The following is a 25,589-nucleotide window of genomic DNA, read 5'->3' on the forward strand; positions in this document are numbered from 1 at the left end:
GCACTCGGCAATGATTTTGGTTCCATCGCTGGGATCTTGCCATCCATGTGGAGGCAATGAGGCCAGCCAAAGGAAGGTGTGGTCCGTGGGTGAGCTGTTACCAGTGACCAGTTGGTTTCCATTAAAAGCCCTCTCTGGCACATGACCCCCCACTCGGTACATGGTGTTCACATGTCCCTCATTTCCTGACTCTTCTGTTGTGGCACTTTTGTGGCCACTAAAAGGGCATCCAGCAGGGCCATCAGGCTCAGGCGGCTGTGTTGGTGCCAAGGTCCACAGATCTGACCCAGAGGCACCAACGCCCTGGACAGAGTATGTGAATCTCAGCTCCTGTGGCAAAACACACTTGTCAAGTGGGACAAGGAAAGTGGGGATTAACTCCTGGGCCACAGTGAGCAAGAGGTCAGGGAGAGCCATGAGCCAGCCACTTTGCCACTGAGGGGCTGTGACAGGAAGCATTCTAGGGAGAATTGAGGACCATGTAAAATGAACTCAGGTGCTGCCCATCAGCCCAGCTTGTGTGAGGCCCCCTGTGCCTTCTCCTCGGGGTCTCCACAGGGTCTGTTCCAGTTCCCCTTCCACCTCCCACAACTGGCAATGGGTATGGTCAGAGGTTGTCCTCACCCTCTCTCCATTAGCCCACAATTGGCAATGGGCATGGTCAGGGGTTGGGCTTTATGAGGTCCTTGTTCTATGTTGTTGCCATGTCAACCAAGGTGGTCCTGGGGACTGGTTTGCATGTCCTCATTTTGGTCTGGCCTGAGCAAGAGCGAGCATACTGTTTTGTTCAGTCAGGACGTCTTTGAGAATTGAGAAAGGAGAGTGTGTGTGGCTGCAAGGGAGGTGTGTGCTTCACTTCTTCCTCGATCCTCTCCAGGGGACTAGCAGGTTTGGCCCCTGGAGGTTCAGAAAGATAGTCCAAGTCCCAGCAGGACACAGCAAGCTAATGATTCATAAATGTTGGGGGTCTGTGTCCAGTGACGGGATTTAGACATTTGTACATAGAGGTCATAGTGTCATAAGGAGGCCACTAGGTGATTATGTGTGTGTGTGTGTGTGTGTGTGTGTGTGTGTGTTGTGTTTTGTGTGGGCTAGGATGGTGTGTGTGTAGTACGTGGTACGTGATGGTGGTGCTGGTGGTGGTGGTGATGTGTGTGTGTGTGTGTGTGTGTGTGTGTGTGTGTGTGTGTGTGTGTATGGTGGAGTGTGTGTTCATATCCAGCGGCAATATCAAAGCTATGTGTTGGGCAAGGAGGAAGAGTGTTTCCCTGGCTCTCAGCACTAGGGCCTGACCAGTTCGGCTGCATGGCGGTGGTGGGAAGTGTGTTTCATGAGAGAGAATGAGCCTGCTCTGGCCATTGTCGTCTTTATTGCTCTCCCAGTCCTGGGATCCTCACCAGCACACCTCCCTTAAGAAGTACAGAGAAATGGGTCTGTGCCATTGGCGGATGAGACAGCACTATTGTTTCATTTCTTTATGTGTGGAGCAGGTGGGGTAGAGCTGAGTCTAAAGTAGGAAGTGGTATTTCCCACAAGGTTTGGCCCCATGCAGATGAATATCAGAAGTTGGATGGATGGGTGGTTGGGTGGATGGGAGGCTGATTATCTGTGGAGTTACTCCCTCGGGTGGGGTGAGGGGCTGTTCTCAGACATGGCACACAGGGTGGCTGTGGGAGTACTCAAGAGGAGCCCACTTTACTTGTGCCAATTTCAACCCAGAAATAAACAGGAAGTCAGGTATTTGGTCCCAGTTTTTTTTTTTAACTAATCTCCCAAGACATCAGAATTTAAGCTAAATACACATTTTCCCTTTTGCACATATTTCAAACTGGATGGAAATTACACTTGGATTTTATTAATGGTAATGTGTGCAGGCCCTGCTAAGAGGGGATCAGTGATATGAAAGTGTGCAGCACCATGGGGTGGGAAATGGCAATCCTTACCCTTTATACCTACAAAATCCATTTACATCCAATAGCACTGTGCAGAGCTGTGGAAGCCCAGCAAAGCACCTGGGAGAGCTCCATGCAGCCTGTGAATAAGTCACGTGGTGCCCAGAAGAGCACAACCCAACAGGCTGGGAAGCCAGGCAAGGCCACTGGAAGTGTCCTCCACAGCACTTGTAAGAACACCCAGCTGTGCCTGCAGAAGTCCCATTTAATACACTCAGGAGCTCAGAGCAGCACCAGCCAGAGCCTCACCCAACACCATGGGAAGTCTGGTGGCTCACTTGAGAGAGCCCCAAGCACTACCTGGAAGCCCCCCAAGCAGAGCCTGCAGGGGTCCTACACCACATCGTGGAATGTCACCACCAGTACCAGCCAGAGCTCCAGCCAATGCCTTCAAGAGCCTGGTAGAGGAACTGAGGGAGTCCCAAGCATTGCCTGGGACATCTCCAAGCAGAGCCTGCAGGGGTCCTCCACCGCATCGTGGAAAGCCAACATCAGTGCCAGCCAGAGCTCCACCCCACACGTTGGGGAGCCTGCTGGAGTTCCTAAGGGAGCCCCACGCAACATCTGGGAGTGCCCTAGGCTTCAGTCACTGTTTTCATTCATGTCTCCTAAGAAGCCGGAGGTAAGTGTTTGCCTGGCACGCATAGTTTGGCAGATGCCATCTTGCTCTCATCTGCCTTCTGACCCTGGGTGCCTGTGACAGTTGCAAAGACTGATAGCTCTGCCATCAGGCTTTGTTCCAACTTGATTTCCTTGTAGATTTGATTCAGACGTAATTGCAGATTCATTTGCTCACCACTGTGGGTAATTTTCCAATTTCATGGTGAGAACCTTTTCTGTGTACTTTCACTCTCACACATTTTAGGAGCTTCCAATTTGCTCTCACACTTTTGTGCTATGTTGACTGAATATATTTTAAGTTCCAGATATTATTAGAACTTGTATACTTGCTCTGTATTAAATTGTACAAAATCTGCAGCCAGTTACAACTTAGAGGTATCCATCTATTGGAGGTAACCTTATTTCTTTTCTTTTTTCTTATTCCTCTCTGGACTTTGATTTTTTGCCATGTTGGTTTGTGTGTTATTATTTTTTTGGTTAATTGGTTCTTATATCTGCACTAGAGGCCCGATGCATAAAGATTCATGCAAGAATAGGCTTTCCTTTCCCTGGCTGCCAGCACCACCTTTGCTTTGATCCTGCCCAGGGCAGCCTTTCTGCCTTTCCATGCTGCTCAGAGGCCCAGAGTGGCTGGGATAGTGTGAAACGCCTTCAAATGCAAATTAATTCACCATAATTTTTAGGGTTAATTTGCATAGTCACTACTGATTGGCTGGTGGGCATCACTAATGTATGGTCAATTAACATGTGACTCTTTTATTAGGTAAATGAAGTTTTTAATTTGGGAATCATGTTTTTATACTAATTTTACCTTCTATGTTCTCTCCAACCTATCCCACCATAGGTACCTTGCTCTGGTTTTATAAGTGATTTCCTCTCAGGTCATCCTGAGATTATCATGAAACCCAAGTAAGCTTTTGTCCACTTTGACCCCATGGCCACCTGCTGTCACACTCAGAACCACAGTGGATGACCAAAAGCAGTGGATAGCAGCCATAATGTGCTTTGAGGAAAATTCCCAAGGGAATTCACAAGTAACATGAAAAATGCTGAGAATATTTCTTAATATCAACTATATATTCTATAGGTATTATTCAGAAAAGACAATGAAATTCTCTGCACAGGGTATAGTGTGGCAAAGTTTTATAAAACTCCACCTGTAGCCACTGTGAAATGTCACTCACCCCCTCCCCACGTCTCAAATGCTCCACAGCTTTTCTGACTCCCACTCCTTTCCTTTCCTGGGGCTCCTGCCCACGAGACTGGGCACAAGGGGCCCCAGTTCCCTCCCACCCTCTCTACCTGGGCGATACTGGATGCCCAGAGGTCACAGACCTTCCCTGTCCCTACACAAGAAATAACGCAGGACTCTCGGGAATTGTGGCCTCCGGTTCTGTTTTAGAGGGGAACTTGCAGGAGGAAATCTGAGGGAGGATTTCTATAGACTAAAGGATCACCTCATCACACCAGCAGTTCCATTTCTCTGCATTACCTCATTGCCCCCCGGGGAGGAGGGCCTGGTGTTGACCCGGGTTTTCATTTCACACTGATGGGTCTCCTGATGAGTCCATGCACATCTATGACCAAGTCCCTGACTGGTTTATAAAGCCCCTCCTCTATGATGGCCTGGGCAATACTCCTGGCCCTGACCCCAGCTATCTGCATCGCTGTAGTCTGTTTCCTGGCCACGAGGGCCTGGCAGGGCCCACACCTGGGTGCTGGTGGCTGGGGGGGTGCCCCTTGGTTCCTGAGCCCCGTGGGCCACCTTCCCTGTAAGAGCTGTTTGCCACAGCTGTGTCATGGCTGCCTAAATGGCCCCGCATGAGTGCCTTGGATTCCCCTGTCCGGGGTCCCCCGCCTGCTCCAGCCCAGCCCCAGCCCTACCACCTCTGCTAGCTCCACTGGTACCAGGAGAGGCTTCCCACACCTCGGGTGGCCCTGGCCACGCCTGAGTGGGAAGGAGGCCCAGGGCCTGCCAGGCTCCCCTTTTCCTCTTGGCAGATCGACTTCTGTGGCAGGAGCCAGAGAAGGGTCCTCCCAGAATCCAAAATCAGGACACAGCAGACATCGCCGCCTCGCCTGTCCAGAGTGAACGGCTGGTCGAAGCCACTCCACCGATACCAGGCAGGATCCTGGGCCATGTTTGTGACCTTGGCCATAGCCATTTTTGGCATATTTATTCCCATGCTGCCTGGCATGTGGAAATACATTATGTACGGAGTATCCTTTTACTGGCATCACCTGCCTGTTGTCTAGAGTGGGCAGGGGTTACAAATCAAAGTCCCTATATCTGGAGGACTCACCACTTTGTTCCCAAGGGACAGGTTCGGGGAGCCTGCCTGTCCATAGCAATTTGGGAAAGGCTTGGGAAGTTGGCCACTGGCAGCTCTGCAGAGCTGACTGGGTAGGCCCAGGACCGGTGCCCCCAGCATGTACACTTCCAGGCTGAAAGTCCGAGTGTGAGGAGTGCTGCCCTCACACTCCCTGGCAGTGGTCTGGTGTGTGAGCAGAGCTTAGGCATAGGAGCGAAGGCCGTGAGCCACACAGCTCAGTCCCAGCCTCTCCTGCTCCCAGAGAAGATGCCACACAGCCACCTGGTCAACCTCCTGTCCGTTCCCCAATAAGGCTGGCTGCCCCTCGCCCACAGCCTTCAGAGTGCACCTTCGTGCCCACCTAGACACACAGGCCTTTGCCCTGGTGAAGCTCGTGGGACCCACACCCTTAGAAATGCAACTGTTAGCCCCTTGCAGGACCGTGGTCCAATGTGAAAGCCTCCTTCCAGCAGGTCTGCTTTGTCCTTCCTGGAGGGAGAAATGAGGAGCAAGACAGGCTGTCCTCGGTCCCTGCCACTAGCTGTGCCCACAGCTCCTGGCCAGGCACCAGGGCCTGGACATCTTGTGCTGTGCCGTGCTGTGCAGGGCCAGGGCTGTTATTCCTTGACACAGTTCCCACAGGTGAGCGGCGGAATGTTACTGGTAAATATTATAGTGTACCTAGTGTGTGTCTCCATCGACCCGGCAGAGGATAATGTGAGGAAGAAGATTTATGGTAAACCACTGCCTGCCTTCGACAGATCCAAGCAACTGCATGTTATACAAGATCTGTATTGCTGCCTCTGTGGGGTGACCGTGTGAGTGCTGGGGCACAAAGCCAGGCGGCACCATGGACCTGCACCCTCTGGGTGGCCGGCCCAGTTCAACGCTATGGCCCCTCATAGGGCAGTGCCATGCTGCTTCCCCATAGAAGCAGGGCTATTTACATGCAGCAGCTGGTGCTGTGACATCAGACACACACCACCTCCCCGGCCCCTTGCTGATCTAGGAGGCAGAGAGCACTGTCTGTCTTGGGGTTTCTCAAATGATTCCCCTGCCCCAGGGGTTCACAGGACTCGTCAGGTTTGTGGGTGGCCCATGGCTCTGGGACCTTAAGTGGCCAGCCTGGGAGTGGGGCCCAGGAAGTAGGGCAGATCCTAGCCTGGCCCCAGACCTCAAACCCTGGCACCGCCCCACCACTTGGACACAGTTGGCTCTGACTGGAGCTGCTGCTTCCTGTTTCCCTCCTATTGGCTGAGGGGACTCTGACCCCTCTCTCACCTGCACACGGTGCTGACAAGCTGCCTCTCCCAAACATTTCCTTTCAGGACTGAGAAAGCCAAACATTGCCGGGCCTGCAACAAATGCATCGCTGGCTTTGACCATCACTGCAAATGGCTCAACAACTGTATTGGGAGCAGGAATTACCGGTGAGGGAGCTGAGAGGTGGGGGAGGAAAAAGGGGGCCCTAAAGTACTGTTTGCGGGCTGGAGGGCTGGGTTTAGAGTGGGGGGTAATGGGCAGAGGGGGCTGTGAGCCATAATTCTGTACAATGGAGCTCAGGGTACCTTCTGTGTCTGGTTCTGAAACATATTTGGATGAAGCCGAACCTGGACAAGCTGTGTGAAGTCTGTCCTCAGCATATATCGCTGGAGACCCTTATAGGGTTGGAGAGGAACAGCCCTTTCCTCAGGACTCGGACTAGGCTGGAGAGATTTTGACCTGCTGGTCTGGGTCCCTTTGCTTTCTGTCCATTGGGCTGTCAGGCCCTAATCACAGAGGATGGATGCAAGGGGTCCTGGCCTGAACCAGGGGGAGCAGGGTAAAGCTGGCTGGCCCATGGGCTGGGGTCACCATGAAACTTGCACCAAAGTTCTAGATGGGCCAGGCAGCTGGGCAAGGTAGCACCCCAGCTCTGAGAGTCAGTTTACCTTTGTGAGCTGAGGGTGGTCCCCCTTTTTGCAACCTCTGGTGGAGATTACATGAGATCACCATCTGTACGTTGTGAGGCAACATAAAACGGTGTGATCAGTGGCAGTGAATCAGTGACATCACCTAGCACTGTAAATGCTCAAGACAGCATGCGAGCGAAGGGTTGAACTCTACCAGGCAATCAGGGCAGCAGTCAAGGTCAGGGTTGCCCTTGCCAAGGTCATGCACGTGTCCTAGACTTCCTGGGCACCTGATCCCCACATGTGGAGATGGGCTGGTGCTGGTCAGTGTGATTCAGGCCAGCTGACCCAGCTCTGAGCCGTGTCTGCTTTTCCCACAGGTGGTTCTTCACCTGCTTAGCTTCCGCATTGGCCTGGCTGCTGTGTGTTTTTTCCATCTTACTGTATATTGTTGCCCAGTATCAGATTGACCCACGTGTGCTCCGCACGGATCCCCAGTACAAAGGTACTTGCTGCTGCTTCCTGGTAGCTTCTCCTCAGGAGAAACCTCCAGTCTGGCCCACCCTCCAGTCTGGAATGAGTCCCATTGTCACTACTCTGCCCACACTAGCCTTCAAGACTTCTCACACTTCATGTTTGGAAGCTGCTTGGTTGTGAGAATCTCTGGGGACTATGCACCCCGTGGTGGCTGCAGCCTTCCAGGGCTGTGTGAGAGTGGCTGGTGCAGAATGGCCAGGGACTGACCAGCCTGCAGGCCTGCAGGACAGGGTAGGTGTGGGAGTCAGGCTCTGTGACCTAGACATAGTTACCCTCCCTCAGCCTCACCTTCTAGATCCATAAGGAGGAATCATAACAGCCACTGCAGACAGCGAGGGCTACAAGGCACTTAGGTAAAGGCAGGACACACACCTGAGTAAGGAGCAAGGGCTCACCTGGGTAGGCAGGTGCTCACTTGGCTAAGGAGGAAGAGTTCTCCTGGGCTGGGAGATACTCAGCTGGGCAGGAAGGTGGTGTTCCCTCCCCCTGCCAAGCTCTGTCCGTGGTGCTGACCTAAGCAGAGGGGCTGCCATGTCATTGGATGCTGAATGCCTGTGTCTTCTCTCCACAGAAGTCACCAGTCAGAGCACATGGCTTCTGTTCCTGCCGTATTTCCACCTAGAGGCAAAAACCCATGTGCTTATGATAATATGGGTGGTGGTGCTGCTGTCGGACCTCATCAGCCTCCTGATGATCGGGCAACTGTTCATCTTCCATCTTTATCTAAGTACGTGTCCCCCCGAGCCCCGGTCCAGCTTGGCTAGTCTTTTCCCCTCGTGTTCACATGTGACCTGAACAGAAACAAGCTCCCCACCCAAGGGGCAAACCTTCATTCTGAGAGACAGCCGGGCCAATCCTGTTTCAAGAACTGCAGAAAACACGAAAGATTAAAAAGTAGTAGATTAACTGTTCAGAGAGATACATAGGGTTTAAGTTAGGACCAGAACTTCGAGTCATGGAAATACAAAAGGGGGGACTGAGAAATTCCTAACAAGGCAAACATCCACTCAGCGACAGGGTGTCCACTAGCCAGACAAGCTGCAGGACTGGTGGTTTCCTCCTGTCCACAAGGTGGCAGCACAGGGCACCAGGCAGCTGCATCAATGTCCTTGAATAGGGGAGGGCGGGGCTTTCCTGTCCTGTGAAGCCTTTCTTGGGAAGTCAGGATGGTTCCTCCCTGAAGTCTCTGAAAGAAGCTGGCCTAATGAGGGCATAGGCCCAGCTGTGCCATGGAGTCCATAGGAGCTGTGCCCAAAGCCCTGGCAGGCCCAGGCTCTTCCCAAATATTCTGGTGGGGGTCAAAGGAGCAGTGGGTGATGGGGTCAGGGACACATTGGGGAAAGAGCATCTCTCCAGCAGGGTGCACAGTAGCATGGAGGCTGCCAGCTGAACAGGCAAGCCAGGCTGGAAGCCAGTAAGACATTCGGAACATGCATGATGCGTTTACAGGCACAAATGGGAGGGCTAGAGAACTCAAAATCCACAGGGAATCATGACTCACTCAGTGGAGATTTGAGGACTGGGAATTACAGGTTTGTAACTCAGGCAACTGGGGAAGTGGAAAGCAGGAAACCACCTTCCTGTCTAGGTGAGTATCTCCCAGCCCAGGGGCAGACAGGAAGACACCCCTGAGAGGGGAGAAGCATAGTGAGTTCAGGATTGAATATGTCTACTTTGGGGCATTTGGACACCAAAAAGTAAATTTCCAGGTAAAGTTGGGATATTCATTGCAGGAAAATTAGCCTAAAATGCAGCACTTAAAAGCACACGTGTAGTACCTTACCGGGCCTGTGGGTCAGGAGTCCGGCACAGCTCAGCCGGTCCTCTGGCCCGGGATCTTCCCTGAGGCTTCAGTCAAGGTCCTGGCTGGGCTTGTGGTCTCATCTCAGCGGGGAGGCCCACTCCAGGCTCATCACCAGGCTGTTGGAGGGTCAGTCCACAGGAGAACTGGGCAGGTGGAACCTTCACTTCTTTGTCACATGCATCTTCCAACATGGCACAGCAAATCATAGCTCGGCTGCTGAGCGAATGAGAGGACGAGCAGGGGCAGCAGGGCAGAAGCCAGTCCCTCTAACCAGGCGTGGAGGGGGTCCCATTGCCTTTTCTGCGAGTCACTAGAAGCACTCCGCACTCCAGAGGATGGAGCCCACAAGGCACCAACACGCTGCAGGGGGCGCTGCAGGGGCACATGGGAAGCCGCTTGCTGCTGGACTCTGCCATCTGAAGCTTGGGACAGGGGCTCCTGATGAGTTCTCAGAACTCATGGGAGAGACACTGTGAGGGTGAGATCTGCTGGGAAGACGCAGGACATGGAGAGTGCCCACTGAAGACGAAGAAGAAAAGCCACAGTCATGGGACATGGAACAGAGAGCACCTGGGTGGAATTAAGGAAGAGCAGGATTCTAGAAATTGCCCCGAGCTGATGTTGGAGAGAAACGGGTAGACGTCCTTTTAAAGCACGGACTTTGCACTCAGGCCTCAAAGTTCCTCGCCTTGAGGTTTAAAGTTGTGTGCTGTGCCTCCCCTACTTTATCCTTATGTCAGAATTCAATGTGTTACATAAATGTACTCAGAATGAGTGTGAGCTCTGGGAGACACGGAGGACATGAGCTCACCCTGATTTTGATGGTATTTATGCAAACCCACTGGAATATACCCAATGCAAGTTTATATCCTCCAGGTGATCCCAGGCTGGGCGGGAGGTGGAAGAATGCAGGAGGAGCCAGGTGCAGTGAATCAGGGCAGATGAGTCAGGTCCAAACACAACAGGAGCCACAGCTCTTGTGCAGACGGCTCAGGCCAGGGCAGAGGCTCTGCTCCATGCGGCCCGCACCTGGGTGAGCAGCCGAGGTGGCCTGCTCCTGTCCCAGGCTGGAGCCAGCTCTCAGCTTAATTACGAGTGCGCTGGGCAGGCACCGCTCATAGGTCCATATTTACTCTCTGGGCTGTGAGGCAGGCAGGGTGGCCCCTCCAGGGACCAGGGGTGCGGGACAGCAGGCTCAGGAGTGTGAGGAGCTGCTGGCTGCTGCCCCAAGCCCAGGCGGGCTGTACAGTAGCCGTCTGTCCAGCGGCTCCCGAGCAAACAGGATGAGGACCTGACGCCCCAGGGTGCAGCTCAGGGGAGCTGGGTAGGTGCCTACAGTGGTTGATGTTTCCTCTCTTCTCCTTTTTAGTGTCAAAGGGGATGAGCACTTACAATTATTTGTATCCAAGCCGAAAACATAGCTCATCAAGAGACAAAGTCCCGTCTTTTCGTAAACAAATATCGCCAGAGGTATGGATGTGCCCTTGTTTCATCATTTCTGTTTATTCAGGGCTGGGAAGAGGCCCAAGGTCACCTTGTGGCTAGCACCCCTTAGTCACAGTTCTTTGCTTCTGTGTGGGCATGGTCCTATGTGTGTGTGAGTATGTGGGGTGTGTATGCTGAGGTGCATGTGAGTGTGAGTGTGTGCAGTATGTGTGTGATGTGGTGTGTGGGAGTGTGAGTGTGTGTGGTGTGCATATGTGTGTTATATCACTTCTATACTCACTCTGCTTGGTTTTGTGCCAGCAGGGCTGACTCTGGAAGGTCCATGTCCTGAGCTGCTGCTCATCAGACACTGAAACACTTATCTCAAAAGTCACCATTCAGAAAATGACAATAGGAACCACAGACACAAACAAAATACTTACAAATCATATACTTGTATCCAGAACACATAAGAGACTTTCAAAACTCAATGATGAGAATAATGACCACGTTTTTTAAGGAGCAAAACAACTTTACCCAGGTGGACTTGTGAACATGCGCGACATTGTCGCCGGGTGTCTCAATTGGGTGGAGCATCAGCCCAAGCATCAAAGGTTGTAGGTTTCATCTCCAGTTGGGCATGAAAGGGAGGCAAAGAGTCAATTTTTCTCACATTTCCTTCTCTCTCTCTCTCTCTCTCTCTCTCTCTCTCTCTCTCTCTCTCTTTCTCTCTCTCTCTCTCTCTTTCTCTCTCCCCCTCCCTCTCTCTCTCTAAAATCAGTAAGAATGTATCCTTAGATGAGGACTGAAAAAAAAAAGGATGGTTGGCCTCCTTTGGAACTAGGGGGCACAGATGAATAGCAGAAGGAACCACTACAGACTCTGAGGCTAAATCAAAAGGCCAGCAGTACCAAGTAATGGTGACACTGGTCTCCACATTGCTAGTGGGAAAGGAAAGTTACACCACTTGGAAAGCAGTTTGCCATCCTCTTAAAAACTGAAATGAGTATTGCCACCTGGAGCAGCAATCCCACTCCCGGTTTTACAAAAGGAAAGTGAGAGCACACAGGTCCTCAGGTCACCAGCGTTGGGAGGAAGCGCACACGTGCTGTCCCCTCTCCTTGGGCCCAGGAGTCTCTGAGGTGCCAGTACTCAAAAGCGACTAAAAATTGACTTGAATTTAGTGTAAAATGTTGCAGTGTGTGCAACATTTTTGTATTTTATGTATTTTCATTTATCTCCACAGAAAACAGATCACAACTTGGGTTCATCTGCACGGAGGTAAGTTGTAATCTTACTGGAGTGATTTTAACTGAAAGTTAGCTGTTTTCTCTTTTTACCCTGTTTTGCTTAAAAGAGCCTTCCTTGCAGTAAGGTTAAACAAACATCCTCCATATTCTTGGCTAATTTTATCATTTTTATTTGTTTTCTTTATATTTTCATTTCCGAGCCATCTTGAGTTTATGTTTCATTCAGTGACATAGGACCTAAGGTTACTTTGTCACAGCATAACTCTGGTCACCTTGTGGCCTTTCCTTGTCAAAGTGAATGGCCCCTTTCCTCACCCCCACTTCCTGGGGACACGGGTCTCAGATCTGCCTTCAGATGCTGTTTGGCTCCATGTCCCACAGCAGCACATGCTGTTTCCATGGCAGCATTTACTCAGCTACCTTGTAATATCTGGTAGCCCTTTCCCCTATTGAGATTTTTTTTTGGGGGGGTGGGGTTTATTATAATTATTTTGACAATTAATTCACGTTTATTTTTCCACATCAACTTTAAAATCACTTTGTGCAGTCGCCTGGATGGGCCCTTAGTCCGAGCCCTGCAGTGAGACTGGAGATGGGAGACACCATTGGCCCCCACTCCGCCGCCATCCCACCAAGGGAGCTCCCAGACCCATCCTGGATCCCAGCACCAGGCCAGACCCTCCCCCCTGGCACGGTTTGGGGGAGGTGCCCGAAGGACCCATCGTGCCCAATAAGATTCCAGCGAAATGCAATGTCAGATCGCTGGGCATCCACAGCCAAGGGGAAAGATGGAAAGAAGTATTCCTCGCTCCACCTATTGGATGTGTACAAGGTCAAGTCCTTCGAGATCCAGAAACGCGCTGTTTCCTCTCGTGATGGCCTGGCTCTTTGCATGTGCCACCCCAAGCCAGCCTTCCAAGCCTGAAAGCCAAGAATGAAGGCAGTGACCCTCAGGTTCACCAGTGCAGACACAGACAAGCCTGGCCAGCAAACTGGATCATCGGACCCCAAGGGCTCCGATGCCTCAGCCGCTCAGCCGCTCAGCCACGGGGATGGCAGCTGGATGCCTGCCTGCGACCAGCCGGAAGGACCCCAGCAGCCTGCAGGGTACAGTCCTGGGCACAGGGAGAGATGCAGGACATCAAGTTCCTGTCACGATTCTCTCAAGAATTCCCGATGCTGCAAGCGGCTGGCGACCAGAACCAGGCTGCCAAGGAGAGGGAGTCTGGAGAGCAGTCACCTCGCCCAGACCAAGCCTAGCCCCCCAAATTCTACAACTTAGAGGGAAGGGCGGGGGTGTGGTCCTGGTGAGCTGGAGGGCCTAGACCTCATACTTCACCAGGGTCATGATCCCGAGGAGACTGCAACCTTCCAGCCCACCTCACTCCCCTCCCCCCGCCTTCCCTCCCTACCCAGGAATGAGGCCCCCTTCTTGTATCCCTCATATCTGCCACCCCCTCCGCCCTATGGACTCCAGGGGCTTTACCCATACCCTCACCCTGAGGGGCCCTTACCTCTGAGGGCCCCAGGGCCCCATGTGCCTTACAGAGCCTATGTGTTGGCTGTCCATTCTTAAAGAGGATCACCTCAAAGGGTCTGACCGCTGGACCAGGAGGATGGTGAGGGTTGGGCAGCTGTCAACCAGGAGGCTGACTACACTGAACAGCTCCAGTTCAGTGACGAGGAGGGAGCTGAGGCAGCTGCTGGTGAGGAACGGCCCCTGAAGCAGAAGACGAACAGGGCACGAGGCTGGCAGTGACCACCCCTCCCATGACGGCCAGGGCAGAGACCTCTGGGCTTCAGAGACAGTCGGGGCCTCCTCCCCCAAAGCCCACCCACCCCACCCCTCACCGCTACTGCCTGGATGGTGGGCCACCCTGCAAGGCCCAGCGCCTGGAGACAAGGATGAGGGTGGTGGCGCGCGGAGCATGCAGGCGGAGCACTGGCAGCCTGTGCAGGCGGAGGAGCTCAAGCTGCGTGATGAGAAGTTTGGGGCACCTGGCAAGTGGCTCACAGCAGAGCCTGCTGTCCTTTGTGGCCCACCCCGCCCCCGCTGCCCCTCCTGCCCCAGCGCCACCTACTGCTGTCCCCAAAGTACCCCCATTCCTTCACCAGTGCCTTCACCAGTACCCCAACCCCAGGAAAAGAACAGGAAGAGCCAGCACAGGCTCCTCCTGCCCCTTCAGCCCCCCTCCGGGGATGGCTCCATATCTTCCTGTCCTGGTGAGTGGTGGCCGCAGTACCAGCAGCACCAGCAGAGGCAGCTTCAAAGCCAGCCCAGGGGAACCCCAACTGCCCTCAGAAGAGGGCCCTGAACCACCAGAAGAGCTTCCTTCTCCTGCCACACCCCAAACCCCAAAGGAGGAACCCAGCAGCCCCCAGACAGGGCTTGGGCGACCCCAAATATCAGAAGCCTTTACCTCCGCATTTCCTTTGGCAGCAGCAGGAGCAGCTCTTGAAGCAGCAACAACAGCAGTGCAGCAGCATCCACCCGGCCGGTACCCCCATCGCCACCACAGCCTGTGCCATTGGAGCTGTGCCAGCTCCACAGGAGCCACCTCCCAAGCCCCCTGTGCCCAGGTGCTCGGGTCGGCCCCCACTCACGCCCCCAAAGAGCTTTGGTCCCCGTTGGATGATGGTTTCTCCTCAGGCGAACCCCCTCTGGACTTCTGCCCTCCTGGTGTGCATCCCTCTGGCCTAGCTCCCCGGGAGCGCTCAGACAGTGGAGGCTCAAGCTCGGAGCCATTTGCAGGCGCCTCACCAGTGGACTCAAAGTTGGCCTGGGTAGGAGACGTACGTCTTTGCCACCGCACCCGCCCACCCTGCCCGCTTTTACCTCACCACTCACAGGACCAGGAGATGAGGTGCCTCCTCCACCCTAATCTGGCCAGTGATCCCGGCTTTCCTGAGAATGGAGCCCCTGGGAACCGTCCTTCATGTCCCTCTGGAGGAGCCCGCTGCCCCAGGGCCCGCCCTCTTCCCCGGCGCCCAGGCAATGATGAGGCAGCCAAGACACTAGCTTCCCCACCCAAGAAAGAGACCCCTGAGGAGGAAACTCCACAGCTAACAGGTGCAGCGCCAACCGCAAGCCCAGCGAGGAGTTGGAGGCCAAGTCCCCTCCTCCCCGCCACCTGCAAAAGACCAAGCGCTGCCTCCCAAGCCCCTCGAACAGGGGTGAAACCCTCAAAGTCCCAAAGCCAGACCCACGCAGGACAGCAAAGGGGAAGACGGGCCCTAAGGAGACTCACCTACCAGTGGGACCTTCCCGCATCGGAGGGCAGGGGTGAGGCGAGGATTTAGCCAGAGGGAGAGGTTTCCGGAGGACTTAAGGGCACGAGGACCAGGGGGCCGAAGCTGAGAGTCCCAGTTCCGGAGAGTTTCTTGGAGATGGTGGGCAGGCAGGTGGGGCAGGAAGGCCCAGTCACCCCCTGCACCCCGAGGTCGCTCTGCCAGAGACACAAGTGAGGCTTCCCAGTGTGGTGAGATCCCCAAGCAACACCAGCAACGGGGCTCAGAAACGGGCAGCGAGGCCCATGAGGTAATCTGGCCCCCTCGGACAGGGATCCCCCAAACACCCCCCCAACTTCCAACCCCCAAACCCCCCACCCTCCTCCCAAGGAAGGTGTCCTCACTCAGGTCCCTCTTGTTCCCCCTTCACCAGCCCCAGCCAGTTTTTCTGCTGCTTGAGATGGGTGAGTCTTCACTTCCGAGGGGTGCTGTCCTGGCCGAGGGGAGGGCGGCCCCCTCCACCCATTGGACCAGACTGGAACCGCCAGCCAAGTCTCTTCTCCCCAAGAAGCCTCCAGCTGGCCCTCTGCCAAGTAAGAAGCCTTTGAAAGAGAAGCTGATGTCAGGGCCTCTGTCCCCATGGCCCAAGGAGGCAGCAGTGCAGGCAGCTACCTAGGCCTGGCCGTGGGAGATGGGGAGGGCTCAGCAGCAGGACATACAACCTCAGTTTTGGAGGCTGAACCAGGAGTTGGGGAGAGTGAAGCCAGAGGGGCCAAGACAAGCGCACTGCCCCAGTCCTTCCAGCCTCCACCCTGGACCCGAGGAGGCCCTCACAACAGCAGTGGTGCCAGGCAGCTGCCCAGTCTCCTGATCGGTCAAACCAGACCTCAGACCAGGCCACTGAGGAGTGAGAGACCACACCGGAGAGCGCTGGCTTTGTCAGTGAGCGCCGAGGTTACAAGGAGGCTCCTTCACTAGCACTGCTGACCCCCTGAATTGTGGGAACTTCTCAGGGAAGGGAACAGCAGAGCCCGGCCAGGCATTTCAACCATGTCGTAGAGACCTGAGTCAGAGACCTGAGGCTAAAATCAAAAGGCCAGCAATACCAAGTATTGGTGACACTGATCTCCACATTGGTAGTGGGAAAGGAAAGTTACACCACTTTGGAAAGCAGTTTGCCATCCTCTTAAAAACTGAAGTATTTACCACCTGGAGCAGCAATCCCATTCCCGGTTTTACAAAAGGAAAGTGAGAGCACACAGGTCCTCAGGTCACCAGCGTTGGGAGGAAGCGCACACGTGCTGTCCCCTCTCCTTGGGCCCAGGAGTCTCTCAGGTGCCAGTACTCAAAATGGACTAAAAATTGACTTGAATTTAGTGTAAGATAAGCGCAGTGTCAGCAACATTTTTGTATTTTATGTATTTTCATTTCTCTCCACAGTAAACAGATCACAACCTGGGTTCATTTGCACGGAGGTAAGTTGTAATCTTACTGGAGTGATTTTTCCTGAAAATGATTTGTATTCTCTTTTTACGCTGTTTTGCTTTAAAGAGCTACCTTACTGTAAGGTTAAACAAACATCCTCCATATTCTTGGCTAATTTTAACATTTTCATTTGCTTTCTTTATATTTTGTTTTCCAAGTCATCTTTTTTTTTTTAATACATTTTTATTGATTTCAGAGAGGAAGAGAGAGGGAGTCAGAGATTGAAACATCAATGATGAGAGATAATCATTATTGATGAGCTGCATACTGCACATCCTTACTGGAAATAAAGCCCAAAATCTGAACTTGTGCCTTGTAGGTCATCACTTAACCACTGAGCCACGCTGGCCAGGCTCCAAGTGGTTTTCAGTTTATGTTTCATTCACTGACATAGGACCTAAGGTTACTTTGTCACAACATAACTCTGGTCACCTTGTGGCCTTTCCTTGTCAAAGTGAATGGCCCCTTTCCTCACCCCCACTTCCTGGGGACACGGGTCTCAGATCTGCTTCCAGATGCTGTTTGGGCTCCATGTCCCACAGCAGCACATGCTGTTTCCATGGCAGTGTTTACTCAGCTACCTTGTAATATCTGGTAGGCGAATCCCCTCTTGAGATTTTTGATTTTTTATTACTTTGACAGTTCCTTCACATATTTATTTTCCACATCAACTTTATAATCATTTTGTTCAGTTTCCAGAATCCTAGAATTTTAACTGGACTGACATTATATACAGGCGCACCTCATTTTATTGTACTTCACCTTATTGTGCTTCACAGATAATACACTTAAAAATATAATTTTTTAATTTGTATCTTACAAGTCTATCAGCAACTGATTTTCCAAAAGGGTTTGCTTGCTTTTTTATCCTTGTGTCACAATTTGGTAATTCACATAATATTTCAAACGTGTTCATGATTATTATACTATTTTATTTTTATCTGTGATCAGTGATCTATGATGTTACTATCATAACTGGTTCAGGGCACCAGTGGTATATGATAACACAATCAATAAGTGCTGTGTGTTCTTACTCTTCCACTAACTCTCCATTCCCCATCTTTCTCCCTCACCTCAAGCCTCTCTATTCCCCAAGACACAGCAATGTTGAAAGTAGGCCTATTGATGACCTGACAATGACTTCTAAACATTTAAGTGAAGGAGTCACAGCCCTCTCGCATAAATAGAAAGCTAGAAATGATTAAGGTGAGCAAAGAGGCTAAGATAGCCTGATAGCTAGGCCTCTTGTACCACACAGGCAGCCAAGTTGTGAATGCAAAGGAAAAGTTCTTGAGGGAAATGAAAAGTGCTCCCTCAGGGAGCACACAAATTTTAAGAAAGCAAAACAGCCTTATTGCTGATACGGAGAACGCTTTAGTGGACTGGATACAGCATCAAAGCAGCAACAGCATTCTCTTAAGCCAAAGCTGAATCCAGAGCAAAGCCCTAAGTCCAGTTCTGTGAAGGCTGAAAGAGGTGAGGAAGCTTCAGAAGAGAAGCAGAGCCAGCAGAGACTAGTTCGTGAGGTTTAAGAATAGACGCCATCTCCATACCATAACAGGGCAAGGGGAAACAGCAAAGCTGGGCCTGAAGCTGTAGTAGTTATCCACAAGATCTAGCTATGATAATGAATGAAGGTGACTACACTATACAGCAGATTTTCAATGCAGGCAAAGGAGCTCTATGTTGGAAGAAAATGCAATATACAATAGCTGGAGATGAGAAGTCTACGCCTGGCTTCAAAGCATCAAAGGACAGGCTGACTCTCTTGTGAGGGGCTAATGCAGCCAGTGACTTTAAGTTGAAGCCATTGCTCATTTACTATTCTGAAAATCCTAGGGCCCTTAAGAATATGCTAAATCAGGGAGGGGGAAACGGTGGTTGAATAGGCCATCAGTTGTGTACCTCATGCAAGAGCCAGGCTGGTAATACCTTTAAGTTGGAGAATATTCATCTGGGTAGGTCTGTGATCTCTGTAGAGGGCTAAAACACCTTTGACTTCAGCAAGTATGTGACAGGAAAAGGAACAGGGAACATTCATGCCTCCAGGAGTGGGACACAGGAAGCTTAACATAGATTTGCTGAACTCCTAGGTTTAAACATGCACAAATGGCTTGTAGGGTATCCTTTAATCCCCCAATACTTTGAGGAGTCTATTCCTGATTTTGAGACTGCCTTAGACCCAACTACTAACGGGCCTGTACCACACTGCAGCAGGCGTCCATAGGTTCGGAGATGGCTACATCGTCACAATGAAGATCAGATCTCCAAAGGACGACTTGCTTCCCGACCTGAACCCCGTGGAGCAGTTCTTCCAGGGGAACTTCCCGGGCAGCGTGCAGAGGGAGAGGCACCACAACATGCTCCAGTTCCAGGTCCCCTCCTCCTCCCTGGCCAGGATCTTCCGGCTGCTCCTCTCCCACAAGGACAGCCTGCTCATCGAGGAGTACTCGGTCACACAGACCACGCTGGACCAGGCAAGTTCCCGAGGGGAGCCGGGTGCAGAGCTGGGCTATGCAAAGTCCTTACCAGACAGCCCAACCAGGCTGGAATCCCCACCACAGGCAGGCAGCACGGGCCTGGGGTTTAACCTCTGAGCATCTGTCCACTCGGGTAAAACTCAGTCTGTCAGAAATTGTCTAATACTATTTTAATCTTCAGCAAATTTCATTAACTGCTTCATCCTTCCCTTCTACACTATGACTTTATTTCAACCTTCCTGGTTTGTGTTGGCGGCTTCTTTTTTTCTTTTCAAATCAACTTTAATGTGACTTAACTTTTGTAAAAAGAAAAATGCACCCATTTAAGCTGTACAATTTGGTGATTTTTGATACATATTTATGCTATGTGTCAGGTTTTTTTAATGTGATCACTTTTACTGTGGTAAAATATATATAACATAATCGCCTGTCTTAAATGTACAATTCAGTGGCATGAAGTACATTCACATTGTTGTTTAATCATCACTACCATCTTTCTCCAGAAATTGTACACCTTCCCAAATTAAAACTCTCTAATAGCCTCCAACCCCCGCAACCAGTAACCACTGTTCTACTTAATACAGATTGCACCATGTACCGCATATAAGTGGAATTATGCAGTATTCTGTTCCTCTTGTTTAGCTTATTTCATTTGACATAATGTCCTCAAAGGTCATCCATGATGTAGCATGTGTCAGAATATCCCTCTATGAAAGGCTGAGTGGCATTCCATTATATCATATTTATCTACTCATCCATTTGAATATTTGAGTTTTTTTCCTGGGGACTTTTGTTGTCGCTGTGTGTTTATTTTAAATAGACATCCTCACAGACTGTGCAATAAAACACTGACATCGGCAATAGCCTTTGATGAGCTGGCTCAGCAGCACCTTCACAGCCATAAGCGGAGGAAGGCACAAGCAGGAGACACGGCCACACTGCATTGAATAAAGGACAGAGCAGAGATGAGATCAGATCCTGTTTTGTTTTTCACTTTTAGTTTCTTGTTCAGAGGCTTAGAAGGATGCTGCTACTTGGGATCTGCCTTGCCTTGTTTACCCCACATCCTCTGAGTCCTCCCAGGGGCCCTCCAGTGGCTCAGCTCAGAATTCTAAAAAACAAGCCCTGTCAGAAATTGTCTCAGGTGGGCCAGCCTCCCCTCCCACAGCACACAAGCTGCTCCTGCCGGCTCTGTATGAACTGTGGGAAAGAGAAAGCCCAGTGGGGGTGGGGAGGTGGGTGGGTGAGTGGAAGGGACCATTCTTCTCTTTTCTTGCTCAAATACCTATTCCTGTTCTCTCCTTGCCTTCAGGTATTTGTGAACTTTGCTAAGCAGCACACTGAAACTCACGACCTCCCTTTGCACCCCTGAGCTGCTGGAGCCAGCGGACAAGACAAGGTACCACCATTCTTTCCCAGCCCACTGCTGGTCCACTGGGCCTGAGGCCTCCAAGGCTCAGATATGCCTCCTGTTCAACCACACACACTGCGTGTCCCCTCCCCTCAAGTTCTGTGCTAAAGGACTTTCAAGTGGTAGTGGCATGGGTTCCTTTTATAGTCAGGAAACTCTTTGGATGGTGTAGAGAGATTTTATTAAAAGAATTTTCCCACATGTGTTTTTTTACAGCAAAAAGGATTTACATTTTTGGAAATTAGAAGCAGGGAAAATAGGAGTATAAATAAATTGTCTTGATTGTTGGGATATTTGATATCTATACCTGGTCATGTGTTTGAATTTCAAAGGAAAAGAAAGAATTAAGTGGCACTTGATTTAGATGGTAATCAAATTTTGTTAAAGCAAGTATGGTCTGTTTTAGAAAGAGGGCTCTTGGTTCTTATAAAATAATTTAAGAAAAGACAAAAGAGGAAGAAGCAATAGAAGGTATGTACTTTGGCCAGTGATAACTCATGGGATATGTGCATCCAGGTTCCTGCCCTGGCATCACACCCCCAAGACCATGTAGGGAGCACTCACACCCCATTGAGAGAAATAGAGAGAGAGAGAGGGGGGGGGGGGGGGCACCCAGACCCAGGTGCCTTGGTTTAAGCCTGGGATGATAAGGGGACAAACTATCTCAGTCATTCTCTCTAGACTTACCTGGAGAGTAAATCGAATAAAATCAAAGTGCTTTTCCAACCAGCAAAGATGTGCAAAATCTTATTTCCCATAAATTTCTCATTCCTCCCACCATCTTATTAGTTACAAGGAAACCAAATACTGCTAATATTGGACATCTCCCTTCCAAGGCCATGCTTAGGATGAATGTCCCTGTCCCTTGCCTAGTAGAGACCGAATGACTACTTGGCAAGGTTGACTTGGCCCCGTCTCTGCAGAGGGCCCAGGAATGTCTGAGTGAAGGTACCTGTCCAGGGAAAGTTAGCTTGGCTAAGGTTTTCCAGCCACTCTTTCTCATAGTATGGCCTTTAACCTGCTGTTTACACTGTAGAAAATCAGTCTTTGAAAGCCACTTGCAGTATGAATCCATTTCATGGCTCAGAATATATTATTGGTTAGCAAAAGTGTTGCCTACAACTATCAATGTGTTCCCAATCCCCACCAGGTCTATTCTCTCTTACAGGGCTACTACTAAGCCATCTCTGGGCCTGGTGAGGGGAGCTGAGGGTCTATGACTATAGCAATTCATATCCAACCTGCCTTCTTGGATTTTAAGTCAGGAAGAACCTGATAACTTTCTAGGACTTAAAAAGCAAACCTAGGACACATGACAGTCTTTGGAAACCGCCCACAGGTGGAACTTCCTCTGAGATGGGACCATGTACCACAGAGAGGATGTGAGCATCCTGACATCTGCACCTTAGATCCAGGCAGACCTGAGGGGTCACCTGGCCCGCACTGTTCACAGACACGTACACAGCAGAGCCTATAACCTTGGACATCAGACAGAATCTCAGTGCCCTTGGCTAAACTTCCTCCAACCATTAATTGATGGCTAGTTAACTTTTAAAATCTAAATGCTTTGTACCATCTCTTCAGAAAGGTGAGATGACAAAAGTCTATCTGGTCTCTGTCCACAGGTCTGACCTCCTCGCACACTGCCCTTCTCTGCAGCAGGAAAGCAGCTCTGGGGCAGCGGGAAGTGCAGGAGCCTCTGCCACGTGGCCGCCCGAGCCGACCAGCCAGACTCAGTAACGCCTCTGCAGCAGAAAAAGACACGGGGGCTTACACAGATCCCCAAAAAGGCTTTCTCAGAAGGAAGCCAAACTGGGACCCTGCTGGTGGAAGTGACCCGCCTGGTCCGCACCACAGCGGCAGAAGCCCACTGCATCCTACTGGGAGCTTTGATCTGGACATACTCTCACGTCAAGTGGATCTGCTTTTCTGCACGTGTATGAGTGTCTGTTCTATTTTTAAGGAGAAAATAAATGCAAACTTGTTTATCACACACTCTCTACATTCACTGACCCCTGGTGTGCCCCGTCTGGTATGGTTTTAGGCATAATTTGGGGCCAAGCAGCTTCCTGTCGTTGCATGAGCTTCTGTGAGGGTCATTGCCACAGGAATACCCGTTGTGGCAGGATTCTCAAACTGGGAGGAAGTGAATGGACTCACCTTGATATTCATGCCAAGTCTGCTCTGTGGGGTTTGAAGGAAACACCCACTGGCAATGTGAGCATTATCCTTTGTTACCTGGGAATTATTTGCATTTCAGTTTCACATCTGTTTGCTCAGCTCATTGAGTGCCTACCTCCTGGGTGCAATTCAGACAGGAGAAGAAGAGGCAAGGGCTCCTCTGCCCTATCTCCTGCCTGACCCGTCCTGCAGCTGCCTTGGTGACCTCCATCCCACCCCCTCCCCATCTCTGCCGACCTGCAGGCCCGCGGCTGCTCTGGACCTAAGGGATCAAGACATAATAGGAACATTTTTAGACTAGCCAAAGGTGGGAAAACACAATGCCCAGGGGCAGGGTAGTGGGTTGTGATATGGGCTAAGCAGCATGCAAGGCTGGTGAGCTGAGGAAGCACTTACAGCTGTTGGGCAAGTATTTGGTTTGCCAAGCGGACTTAAAACACGGTCATTCTCTGCTGTGCATGATGGGCATGCTGGTTCTCAGGTTGCCAAGTACTGAGTTGCTGTGAGCATTTGTTAGATCACATCACCAACAACCAGGATTTTAAAGGGTCTGCAGGAGCACCTTCTGTTGAAAATGTGAAGGATGAAATCATGTTTTCTGGAGATGGATGAACACATGAGAGTTATGCTGGTCTATGGAAAGGCCTCCCTCTCTGGTCTAATCAGGGAGATTCCCAAAGAAGAGGAGAAAATGGAGAGTCACCCAGAAAATAAGAGCATGCTGGGGCTGCTCCAGGAGCATGGCTGCTGCCAGGTTTGCTCAGCTGCCCCTTCTGCTCATACTGTGAGTGAAAGCTCCTGGAGTGCTTCAGGGGTGCTGCTGCGATGGCTCAGGGAAGAGAGGAAGGAGAAGGTGAGCCAGACCACAGGGCAGCAAAGCTCTGGGCTTGGAAGAAAGGGTCTCAGCGACACCCTGGGTACTTGCCCAGGGCCCCCAATGAGGAGGAAGGGGGACCAGCAGGCCTTGGGGGCTAATGGAGAAAAGAAGGTTGTCCCCTCAAAACCCGGCAGCTTCACCCTCCCTCGAGGGATAGCTGCTTCAGGCACCTGAAGGCCTCAGGCCCCTGGACCCGGGCGCTCAGGCTGCTTTCCTCCGTGTGGGAACCCAGTGCCTCAGTAGGTCCCCTGAGATGCTCACAGAGCAGAATGCTACCGCCTTTTGTTTCAGGTGGGTTTCAAGTTCGGAAAAGCTTAGCTACTAGAATTTGCAGGTCCACGGAACCACAGGCTTGTAGAGCGAGAAAAGTTCTCAATTTTTAAAAACTAAGACCGTATACATTTATTTTAATAAAAAGGAAACCGAGTCTCAGAAGGATGAATTTACTTGGCTGGCCATCCAGCCTTCCCTGTAGGCCCCAGGCTGGTCCCCCTCCAGTTACTTCACTCCCAAGACCAAAGGGAAATGCCCACCAGAACCAGAACCAGAACCAGAACTCTGGATTTCCCTACCCTGACTGTGTAAAGCCTGCTTTCTGGGCCTCTGTGGGCCTCTTTCATGGGTAATAGTGGACCGTGATCACACAGGTTCTCGTCTACACTTGGCACGTGAGGCCCTTGGAAAACCACAGGAGGGATGAAAAGAGGGGTGACCAGGAGACAACAAGCTCTGAACCATTGGATGGCACAGGATCTGTATTTGACCATGGTCATACTGCTCACTTTGGTTACATGATTATACAGATTTCTGTCAGACTTCTCCTCTGTAAAATTACCTTTCCCTTTGTAATGAATGAGTATTTTGTGGAGATGTATTTTTGATACCATGTAAATTAAGCCATTCCTCTTCAAATACTTAATATGATCATTTATTTACATTTTCATGAATTCATGGTTTCCTATTTTATGTAATAGATTTCTTTATTATTTCTTTTGATGCTCCATTTGTCCCTGATTTAGCCCATGGGAATCCAACAAGCTGGCTCTTGTGCCCTTTTAACACATTTCACACCATTGTTTGAGCACTCCCTTGTTTTCTGGCACAACAAGATGTTTCAGGTTCATCCTGCCGTTTTCCCATCTGAAATCAGGCATTTCCCGAGGAGCCCAGGGAGATAGATAGAATAGCCCATATTTATTTCTATCGTATATAATAAGAGGGTAATATGTAAATTGCCCTAACAGTGGAATGACCAAGAACCACCAGTCGCAATGATGCACACTGACCACCAGGGGCCGTCTATGAGGCAGGCCAGGAGAGAGCCTGCTGCCCACCTGGGGCATATGTTCACTTTATTTCTTTCATCCTCTCATTGCCTCTTTTGGAAACCCTAACACATTGTCACTAGTTTTGTTCTCCATGTCACTTAAATTCTTTATAATTACCACTTACTTCCCTTCTCACTTCCAAGATCTACAATAATTCTTCACATTCCATGTTAAGAGACTTTGATTTTTGGCTAAGTTATTTTCTGTTATTTTGCTCTGTATCTGCATGATGTTTTCATTTGGGAATCATGTTTTTATACTAATGTTACCTTCTGTGTTCTCCCACACCCACACCCTAGATACCTTGCTCTTGTTTTATAATTGATATTCTCTCAGGTCACCGTGAGAGTCATGAAACCCAAGCAAGCTCAGGGCCACTTGTGGTCCCATGTCCTCCTGCTGTCACACCCATAGACCCACAGTGGATGACCAAAAGCAGTGGAGAAAGCCACAATGTGCTCTGAGTCAAAGAATTTTTTTTTAATAACTATTTTTCTGTGCATTTTATTTGAAGACACAATGAAATTCTCTGCGTAGGGCACCTGACTGGGCAGAAGGCGCCACAGTACCTACTCAAAGCATAAAGTTACCTACCTTTTTCCAACCTGCTGCATTTTTGTCATCAATTTTAGAATTGTAATTATTTTGTGTTGGTGGCTTTATTATAAAATGAAACTTTTTTTAGGTGCCCTGTTTGACATGGCTACAAAGCAGCAGCAAAGAAAAACGGAAGATGAAAACAGTGAAGTTAAAGGTGAATTGACTGAGACTGTACCATTTTTTCAAGACTTAAATGGCCTTCCGAC

General features: G+C 50.7%; 1 protein-coding gene across 1 annotated transcript in view; it reads left to right on the forward strand.

Moving 5' to 3' along the window:
• Positions 1-22,392, forward strand: part of ABCA4 (ATP binding cassette subfamily A member 4) — a 203,725-nt gene extending 181,333 nt beyond the window's left edge. Inside the window, exon 50 of the mRNA XM_036445578.1 lies at positions 22,023-22,392. Within this exon, the coding sequence (XP_036301471.1) occupies positions 22,023-22,028 (6 nt within the window). The 3' untranslated portion in view covers positions 22,029-22,392. The remainder of the gene's footprint in view (positions 1-22,022) is intronic.
• The last annotated feature ends 3,197 nt before the right edge of the window (positions 22,393-25,589 follow it).

This window comes from Pipistrellus kuhlii, unplaced genomic scaffold (genome assembly GCF_014108245.1).
Source record: "Pipistrellus kuhlii isolate mPipKuh1 unplaced genomic scaffold, mPipKuh1.p scaffold_m20_p_2, whole genome shotgun sequence".
Lineage (NCBI taxonomy): Eukaryota > Metazoa > Chordata > Mammalia > Chiroptera > Vespertilionidae > Pipistrellus > Pipistrellus kuhlii.